The sequence below is a fragment of the Melanostigma gelatinosum genome (genome assembly GCF_949748355.1).
Source record: "Melanostigma gelatinosum genome assembly, chromosome: 23".
NCBI lineage: Eukaryota > Metazoa > Chordata > Actinopteri > Perciformes > Zoarcidae > Melanostigma > Melanostigma gelatinosum.
In genome coordinates this window covers 659,761-670,961 of record NC_136656.1, presented here as the reverse complement: position 1 = coordinate 670,961, position 11,201 = coordinate 659,761, and the positions used below count along the sequence as shown (strand labels likewise).

The following is an 11,201-nucleotide window of genomic DNA, read 5'->3' as shown; positions in this document are numbered from 1 at the left end:
TGTTCTCTCTTATGTTCTTTCATAATCACGACCAATTAATAATAATAATAATAATATTAGTAATAATAATAATGACAATAATAATAAGCCATTAGTTATAATAATAATGATAATAATAAGCCATTAGTAATAATAATAATGATAATAATAAGCCATTAGTTATAATAATAATGATAATAAGCCATTAGTTATAATAATAATGATAATAATAAGCCATTAGTTATGACTAATAAAGTCTTAATAAAGGTACATTAAACTGTAGTTTGTGTTTTTATGAGTCAAGACTTCAGATCTTCAGTTCTTAATCTGTAGTTCTAAAATAAAAGTTTTGACCTAAATGTTCTTTCTTTGTTATTTCCATCGAGGGAAGAAAATAAATTCATATAAGTTTATGTGAAGTGAGATAATTATCGTATTAATTGTTGCATCAGAAGGTCCAGTGCTGATTATTATTATTATTATTATTATGAGGATAATAATGTAAATGCAGCGCATTCGATTACATTATAACTGAGTTTGTATTCACAAACAATAACAATGATAATAATTAATTCATAAAGTTTCACAAACAGCTGGATGTTAATTATTGTTTTATTGAATATGAAGGTTTTCGTCTGTAAATATTAAATAATCTGAATTATTACTTTTCTGTCTTTTGCTTCATTTCACTCCGTTTGTTTTGTTTGTGTGAACAATAAATAATATATATGATGAATATTTAATCATAAATGTAAATGATTTATGATAAATGACGAGTATATTCTCACAGATTATCTGATGAATTGATCATAAACGACGACACATCAACATGAAGACAGGTTTAGAAATATATAAACATGATATTTAACTGTAAGACACATAACAATAATAATGATAATGATAATAATAATAATATTTATATTAATTGTATTTATATTTATAATTATAACAAATAATATGTATATGAATATTTATCATATTTATAATATATTTATAATAATATTCATAATGTTTATAGTAATACTGGTGATTCTAATGTGGATAATATACTTATATTAATATTTATAACACTATTCATACTAATAATATTTCTCTCAACGTGTCTCTGACTGAGTGAGTTTGAGGTCCAGCAGCAGACTTTGGTCTGACTTGTCTGCCTGGTAACAGGTGATGATGCTGATGAAACAGGTCATGTGACTCGTGCTCTGCTCTTAACAGCAGCTCTCAGTGACACTTTGTCAGAGTTTGTTGGTGAACAGAAGAACATGGCTTCATCCTTCCTCAGCGCGTCCCTCCTCTTCATCGGCCTCCACGCAGCAGGTAGGAGCAATACTCTGATCAATACTCTGATCAATACTCTGATCAATACTCTGATCAATGATCAATACTCTGATCAATACTCTGATCAATACTCTGATCAATACTCTGATCAATACTCTGATCAATGAGCAATACTCTGATCAATACTCTGATCAATACTCTGATCAATGAGCAATACTCTGATCAATACTCTGATCAATACTCTGATCAATACTCTGATCAATACACCGATCAATACTCTGATCAATACACCGATCAATACTCTGATCAATACTCTGATCAATGAGCAATACTCTGATCAATACTCTGATCAATACTCTGATCAATACTCTGATCAATACTCTGATCAATGAGCAATACTCTGATCAATACTCTGATCAATACTCTGATCAATACTCTGATCAATACTCTGATCAATACTCTGATCAATACTCTGATCAATGATCAATACTCTGATCAATACTCTGATCAATGATCAATACTCTAATCAATACTCTGATCACTCATCAATAATCAATACTAGTGTATTTCTCAGTGAGGTTGTTTCTTCTTCAGGTGGATTCATGGAGTTTTCAGTGGCCCGTTGTGTCTTTAACTCCACTGATCTGAAGGACATCGAGTACATCAAGTCTTATTATTACAACAAGATAGAATACACGAGGTTCAGCAGCAATGTGGGGAGGTATGTTGGATTCACTGAGCGAGGAGTGAAGGTCGCTGAGAACTGGAACAAGGACACTTCACAACTGGCTGTGATGAACGCTCAGAAGGAGACGTACTGTCAACACAACATTAAGATTGACTACCAGAACGCTCTGACTAAGTCAGGTGAGTTTAACTTTGTGTGACATCATTATTATTATTACGATTAAAATCATTATTATTATTTTTGTTATTATTATATATTATTTGTATTATTATCATCATTATTAGGAATTCCTTTATTTTCACACAGAATATTTTATGAAGTATATATGAAGTTGTTTGAAGGTGAAATCATTTATAACTTCAGACTAAAGTCTCTGTCACCACCTGGTGGTGAAACTCTGCTACAGCTGATACTAATATTAATACTTTAATGATGTATTTTAATGTTTCACACTCTTCATCACCTCATGAAACTGATTTAATCTCTCAGAACCACATCAACATGTTCTGAAACTGATGAAGATATTTATATAAACGTCGTCGTTTCACTTTGATGTAAAAACGTGTGTTTGTCAAAACAAGAATATTAATAAATTATTTATTAAAACAACATACATCATACATAGATAAGAATATAATATAATTATATTCTTATCTATTATATAAAACATAACAGAGGAAACAGTTTAAAGTCAAGGATTCTTTGTTGACATGAAGAAGTTCATTCCTCTCGTGCCGCTTGCATTTCTAATCGGACTGATTCAACACGAGGCTGCAGAGCAGAATACAAGTTCTTAAAAGTCTCCATTTAGAACCACAGAGAACCTGTAATAACTACAGAGACCTTTTAGAACCACAGAGAACCTGTAATACCTACAGAGACCTTTTAGAACCACAGAGAACCTGTAATAACTACAGAGAACCTTTTAGAACCACAGAGAACCTGTAATACCTACAGAGACCTTTTAGAACCACAGAGAACCTGTAATAACTACAGAGAACCTTTTAGAACCACAGAGAACCTGTAATAACTACAGAGACCTTTTAGAACCACAGAGAACCTGTAATACATACAGAGACCTTTTAGAACCACAGAGAACCTGTAATAACTACAGAGAACCTTTTAGAACCACAGAGAACCTGTAATAACTACAGAGACCTTTTAGAACCACAGAGAACCTGTAATACCTACAGAGACCTTTTAGAACCACAGAGAACCTGTAATAACTACAGAGAACCTTTTAGAACCACAGAGAACCTGTAATACCTACAGAGACCTTTTAGAACCACAGAGAACCTGTAATAACTACAGAGAACCTTTTAGAACCACAGAGAACCTGTAATACCTACAGAGACCTTTTAGAACCACAGAGAACCTGTAATACATACAGAGAACCTTTTAGAACCACAGAGAACCTGTAATACCTACAGAGACCTTTTAGAACCACAGAGAACCTGTAATAACTACAGAGAACCTTTTAGAACCACAGAGAACCTGTAATACCTACAGAGACCTTTTAGAACCACAGAGAACCTGTAATACCTACAGAGACCTTTTAGAACCACAGAGAACCTGTAATACCTACAGAGAACCTTTTGGAACCACAGAGAACCTGTAATACCTACAGAGAACCTTTTAGAACCACAGAGAACCTATAATAACTACAGAGACCTTTTAGAACCACAGAGAACCTGTAATACCTACAGAGAACCTTTTAGAACCACAGAGAACCTATAATAACTACAGAGACCTTTTAGAACCACAGAGAACCTATAATAACTACAGAGACCTTTTAGAACCACAGAGAACCTGTAATACCTACAGAGAACCTTTTAGAACCACAGAGAACCTGTAATAACTACAGAGAACCTTTTAGAACCACAGAGAACCTGTAATAACTACAGAGACCTTTTAGAACCACAGAGAACCTGTAATAACTACAGAGAACCTTTTAGAACCACAGAGAACCTGTAATACCTACAGAGACCTTTTAGAACCACAGAGAACCTGTAATACCTACAGAGACCTTTTAGAACCACAGAGAACCTGTAATACCGACAGAGACCTTTTAGAACCACAGAGAACCTGTAATACCTACAGAGAACCTTTTGGAACCACAGAGAACCTGTAATACCTACAGAGAACCTTTTAGAACCACAGAGAACCTATAATAACTACAGAGACCTTTTAGAACCACAGAGAACCTGTAATACCTACAGAGAACCTTTTAGAACCACAGAGAACCTATAATAACTACAGAGACCTTTTAGAACCACAGAGAACCTGTAATAACTACAGAGACCTTTTAGAACCACAGAGAACCTGTAATACCTACAGAGAACCTTTTAGAACCACAGAGAACCTGTAATAACTACAGAGAACCTTTTAGAACCACAGAGAACCTGTAATAACTACAGAGACCTTTTAGAACCACAGAGAACCTGTAATACCTACAGAGAACCTTTTAGAACCACAGAGAACCTGTAAGACCTACAGAGAACCTTTTAGAACCACAGAGAACCTGTAATAACTACAGAGAACATTTTAGAATGACAGAGAACCTGTAATAACTACAGAGAACCTTTTAGAACCACAGATAACCTGTAATACCTACAGAGACATTTTAGAACCACAGAGAACCTGTAATACCTACAGAGAACCTTTTAGAACCACAGAGAACCTGTAATAACTACAGAGACCTTTTAGAACCACAGAGAACCTGTAATACCTACAGAGAACCTTTTAGAACCACAGAGAACCTGTAATACCTACAGAGAACCTTTTAGAACCACAGAGAACCTGTAATAACTACAGAGAACCTTTTAGAACGACAGAGAACCTGTAATAACTACAGAGAACCGTTTAGAACCACAGAGAACCTATAATAACTACAGAGACCTTTTAGAACCACAGAGAACCTGTAATAACTACAGAGACCTTTTAGAACCACAGAGAACCTGTAATACATACAGAGAACCTTTTAGAACCACAGAGAACCTGTAATACATACAGAGAACCTTTTAGAACCACAGAGAACCTGTAATAACTACAGAGAACCTTTTAGAACCACAGAGAACCTGTAATACCTACAGAGACCTTTTAGAACCACAGAGAACCTGTAATAACTACAGAGAACCTTTTAGAACCACAGAGAACCTGTAATACCTACAGAGAACCTTTTAGAACCACAGAGAACCTGTAATAACTACAGAGAACCTTTTAGAACCACAGAGAACCTGTAATACCTACAGAGACCTTTTAGAACGACAGAGAACCTGTAATAACTACAGAGACCTTTTAGAACCACAGAGAACCTGTAATAACTACAGAGACCTTTTAGAACCACAGAGAACCTGTAATACATACAGAGAACCTTTTAGAACCACAGAGAACCTGTAATAACTACAGAGAACCTTTTAGAACCACAGAGAACCTGTAATACCTACAGAGAACCTTTTAGAACCACAGAGAACCTATAATAACTACAGAGACCTTTTAGAACCACAGAGAACCTGTAATAACTACAGAGACCTTTTAGAACCACAGAGAACCTGTAATACCTACAGAGAACCTTTTAGAACCACAGAGAACCTGTAATAACTACAGAGAACCTTTTAGAACCACAGAGAACCTGTAATACCTACAGAGAACCTTTTAGAACCACAGAGAACCTGTAATAACTACAGAGACCTTTTAGAACCACAGAGAACCTGTAATAACTATAGAGACCTTTTAGAACCACAGATAACCTGTAATAACTACAGAGAACCTGTAATAACCACAGATAACCTTTTAGAACCACAGAGAACCTGTAATAACTATAGAGACCTTTTAGAACCACAGAGAACCTGTAATAACTACAGAGACCTTTTAGAACCACAGAGAACCTGTAATAACTATAGAGACCTTTTAGAACCACAGATAACCTGTAATAACTACAGAGAACCTGTAATAACCACAGATAACCTTTTATAACCACAGAGAACCTGTAATAACTACAGAGACCTTTTAGAACCACAGAGAACCTGTAATAACTATAGAGACCTTTTAGAACCACAGATAACCTGTAATAACTACAGAGAACCTGTAATAACCACAGAGAACCTTTTAGAACCACAGAGAACCTGTAATAACTACAGAGACCTTTTAGAACCACAGAGAACCTGTAATACATACAGAGAACCTTTTAGAACCACAGAGAACCTGTAATAACTACAGAGAACCTTTTAGAACCACAGAGAACCTGTAATACCTACAGAGACCTTTTAGAACCACAGAGAACCTGTAATAACTACAGAGAACCTTTTAGAACCACAGAGAACCTGTAATACCTACAGAGAACCTTTTAGAACCACAGAGAACCTGTAATAACTACAGAGAACCTTTTAGAACCACAGAGAACCTGTAATACCTACAGAGACCTTTTAGAACGACAGAGAACCTGTAATAACTACAGAGACCTTTTAGAACCACAGAGAACCTGTAATAACTACAGAGACCTTTTAGAACCACAGAGAACCTGTAATACATACAGAGAACCTTTTAGAACCACAGAGAACCTGTAATAACTACAGAGAACCTTTTAGAACCACAGAGAACCTGTAATACCTACAGAGAACCTTTTAGAACCACAGAGAACCTATAATAACTACAGAGACCTTTTAGAACCACAGAGAACCTGTAATAACTACAGAGACCTTTTAGAACCACGGAGAACCTGTAATACCTACAGAGAACCTTTTAGAACCACAGAGAACCTGTAATAACTACAGAGAACCTTTTAGAACCACAGAGAACCTGTAATACCTACAGAGAACCTTTTAGAACCACAGAGAACCTGTAATAACTACAGAGACCTTTTAGAACCACAGAGAACCTGTAATAACTATAGAGACCTTTTAGAACCACAGATAACCTGTAATAACTACAGAGAACCTGTAATAACCACAGAGAACCTTTTAGAACCACAGAGAATCTGTAATAACTATAGAGACCTTTTAGAACCACAGATAACCTGTAATAACTACAGAGAACCTGTAATAACCACAGAGAACCTTTTAGAACATTTAATAACCTCTGAGAACCCTTTAGAACCTTTAGACCCTGTTGGACTCTGGGATCCTCCTGCTCCAGAGTCTGATTGTAGTTTCATGAGTTTCCTCAAACTGATGTCAGACTTGTTTCTCTGTGAAACACAACGACTGGTACTTGTACTGCAGGTGGTACTACTGATACTACTGCTGTTCTCTTAAGTACTCTGAGTACTAATACATGTATTTGTGATTCTGGCTGATATGATTCACAGCATCAATACTCACATCATCATCACAATGTGTTTCAGCGAAGCCCGACGTGTTTCTGAGCAGCGTGACGCCCCCTGGTGGTAAACACTCGTCCATGCTGGTCTGCAGCGTCTACGACTTCTACCCCCCGACCATCAAGGTGAGCTGGACCAGAGACGGACAGCCGGAGACCGCCGGGGTCACTTCTACCGATGAGCTGGCAGACGGTGATTGGTACTACCAGACCCACTCTCACCTGGAGTACACGCCCAGGTGAGTCCACCTCCAGGTCCAGGTCCAGGTCCAGTGTGTCAGAAACCCTGAAGTGCTGGTTTATGTGTCAGCAGGTCTGGAGAGAAGATCTCCTGCAAGGTGGAGCACATCAGCCTGAGTGAACCTCTGGTTGAAGACTGGGGTAAACACCTGTCTGTCTGCTCACCTGCTCACCTGTCTACCTGCCTCTTAACCCGTCTCCCTGCTAACCCGTCTCTCTGCTAACCCGTCTCCCTGCTAACCCGTCTCTCTGCTAACCCGTCTCCCTGCTAACCCGTCTCTCTGTTAACCCGTCTCTGCTAACCCGTCTCTCTGTTAACCCGTCTCTCTGCTAACCCGTCTCTCTGTTAACCCGTCTCTCTGCTAACCTGTCTCCCTGCTAACCCGTCTCCCTGCTAACCCGTCTCTCTGCTAACCCGTCTCCCTGCTAACCCGTCTCTCTGTTAACCCGTCTCTGCTAACCCGTCTCTCTGTTAACCCGTCACTCTGCTAACCCGTCTCTCTGTTAACCCGTCTCTCTGCTAACCCGTCTCCCTGCTAACCCATCTCTCTGCTAACCCGTCTCTCTGCTAACCCGTCTCCCTGCTAACCCGTCTCTCTGTTAACCCGTCTCTGCTAACCCGTCTCTCTGCTAACCCGTCTCTGCTAACCCGTCTCTCTGCTAACCCGTCTCTCTGCTAACCCGTCTCTCTGCTAACCCGTCTTCCTGCTAACCCGTCTCTCTGCTAACCAGTCTCTCTGCTAACCCGTCTCTCTGCTAACCCGTCTCTCTGCTAACCCGTCTTCCTGCTAACCCGTCTCTCTGCTAACCCGTCTCCCTGCTAACCCGTCTCTCTGCTAACCAGTCTCTCTGCTAACCCGTCTCTCTGCTAACCCGTCTCTCTGCTAACCCGTCTCTCTGCTAACCCGTCTTCCTGCTAACCCGTCTCTCTGCTAACCCGTCTCTCTGCTAACCAGTCTCTCTGCTAACCCGTCTCTCTGCTAACCCGTCTCTCTGCTAACCCGTCTCTCTGCTAACCCGTCTCCCTGCTAACCCGTCTCCCTGCTAACCCGTCTCTCTGCTAACCAGTCTCTCTGCTAACCAGTCTCCCTGCTAACCCGTCTCTCTGCTAACCAGTCTCTCTGCTAACCAGTCTCCCTGCTAACCCGTCTCTCTGCTAACCAGTCTCTCTGCTAACCAGTCTCCCTGCTAACCCGTCTCTCTGTTAACCCGTCTCTCTGCTAACCCGTCTCTCTGTCTGTCCTCAGACCCGTCCATGCCCGAGTCTGAGAGAAACAAGATCGCCATCGGAGCCTCGGGACTGATCCTGGGTCTGACCTTATCTCTGGCTGGATTCATCTACTACAAGAGGAAGGCCCGAGGTCAGAACAGGGCTCACTTTAGTTCAGTGATGGTTTACTTTAGTCCAGACTAAGAGTGGCAGACCAGGTCCATCAGAGTCTGGAACCAGTTCATTGTGTTGCTTCAGACCAGTTCAGTCCAGTTTGAATGATGAGGTATCTGGATTTGAGGTTGACCCCGTCCCCTTCTGTTCTTTCTTTGAACCAGGACGGATTCTGGTTCCCAGTAACTGAGCCTGGTCCTGGTCCTGGACTTGGTTCTGGTCCTGGTCCTGGTCCTGGTCCTGCTGTTTGTCAGATGGAAGGAAAAGCAGCAGCTGCTTCAACCCGCTTGTGTTTTCAGCCGAGCACACTGTGAGTGCTGCCCCCTGCTGGACTGGATCAACACCTGATTCTCTCTTGATCTGGACTCTGATACTCAGCTGGTCTACACCTGATGCAGGACTGGACAGTGCTGGATCAGGTTTAGTCTGGACTCTGGTGTATCACAGCTGTATGTGGACTCTGCTTCGTCTACATGTGATTTGATGCTCTACTCTGTGAAATATTACAAATATACATATAAATATACATATATAGACACGTATATAAATATACATATATATATATATATACATATATATATATATATGTATATATATATATATAAATATACATATATATATATATATATACACATACACATATATATAAATATGATATATATAATATTTCGCAGCCACTTATATCCACAGAAGGACTCAATAACTGCTTTGAAATCAGATATAATCGAGTTATTTGAATGATTTGGGGCTCGTAGGTTGTGTGATTGTTCGATTTATATATTTTTACTGAAGTGAAACGTTTTCTAACAATAAACTTCAGAAAACTGACAAACTGACTCAGTGGATTTATTGATCAAATGTAAATACAGAGGAAGTGTCTCATCTCGTCATATATGATATATACATGTTATATATACATGTTATAAATACATGTTATAAATACATGTTATAAATACACGTTATAAATACACAACGTTATAAATACATGTTATAAATACACGTTATAAATACACAACGTTATAAATACACGACGTTATAAATACATGTTATAAATACACGTTATAAATACACAACGTTATAAATACACGACGTTATAAATACATGTTATAAATACACGTTATAAATACACGTTATAAATACACAACGTTATAAATACACGACGTTATAAATACATGTTATAAATACACGACGTATAAAGAACAGCTGTAAAAGGCAATTAGCAACATGTCTGGCTTTTACAGACTTTAGGGGAAAAACTTCAGGATAGCGAGTTGCATAATCACAGATTACCAAGATGTACCGGTTACCAGAAGAAGTCCTCTCTAATGGTCCCACTACATCCATGCCTATTCTTTCAAAAGGTGTCTCAATAATCGGCAATGGCCGTAGCTGGGCCTGTGCACCCTTACTCTGAAGTCAGCTGACACGTCTCACAAGAACTACAGAACCTGACTGTACATACCTGGCCACACAAAAGGACTGGCAATCCTACGCAAAGTATTTTGAAAGGCCATATGTCCTGCCCATGGTACTGTGTGCCCAAGATCCATCACCCTTTGTCTAAACTGCTGCGGTAATGCTAAAGCCTCAACATCCCTGTTGCACTGATAGATAACGAAGAGCCCGATAACGAAGAGCCCGATAACGAAGAGCCTGATAACGAAGAGCCCGATAACGAAGAGGCTAATAAAATAGAACTCTGGGAAGGAGCCTGAACACACATGTACACACACCAGCAGACAAAGTAAACCGTGTGGATGACTTGACGGACTGAGAGCTGATTGGTGTTCAGTGTGTGTGTGACTGTTCGTATCAGCTCCGTCTCTGTGACAGCAGGTCAGGTGACACAAGCAGGTGCTTCTGATTGGACTGTCCAAAGTTCTCACACACACACACATACACACACATTGAGGAGAAGCTGACAGACGGACGGAGAGAGAAGAAGAATAAAGAGGTTAGTAGATAGATAGACTTTATTTCAGACTCTGGGTCCATACAGACAGATACATAAAAAAACAGACACGAACAATAAAAGTACGGAGGCCTAGGAGTGCCAGAGAGACAGCTGTACCAATGTCTCCACAGCTGGACTGGTAGCGTGTGGTGCTAAACCTGATGTTGGTTAAAACAAGTATGATCCCATTTACAGAGTCATTCAGTCGACAGATGAATTTGTACATGAGATTTCTTAAAACTGTTTGGAAAGTGTTGACTCGTGCAGCCACAAACATTTCACTGGCACTACTCCATCTTTGTCTCTTTAACAGTATTCTCATGGCGTCATTGTACGCTACTTGAAGTCTCTGTAGACTC

At 39.3% G+C, this 11,201-nt stretch overlaps 1 protein-coding gene across 2 annotated transcripts; it reads left to right on the top strand.

The window, feature by feature from the left end:
- The first annotated feature begins 1,233 nt into the window (after positions 1-1,233).
- On the top strand, positions 1,234-9,720 carry LOC306796561 (H-2 class II histocompatibility antigen, E-S beta chain-like). Of its 2 annotated transcripts, none has more exons than XM_079295565.1 (6): positions 1,234-1,299; positions 1,855-2,127; positions 7,290-7,503; positions 7,578-7,645; positions 8,752-8,865; positions 9,053-9,720. In XM_079295565.1, the coding sequence occupies exons 1-6, from the start codon at positions 1,245-1,247 to the stop codon at positions 9,076-9,078; spliced, it is 750 nt and encodes a 249-aa protein (XP_079151691.1). In that variant the 5' UTR covers positions 1,234-1,244; the 3' UTR covers positions 9,079-9,720. The 2 variants fall into 2 exon arrangements, with proteins under 2 accessions (XP_079151691.1, XP_079151690.1); XM_079295564.1 differs by having other exon boundaries at positions 7,575-7,645.
- Positions 9,721-11,201: the final 1,481 nt, after the last annotated feature.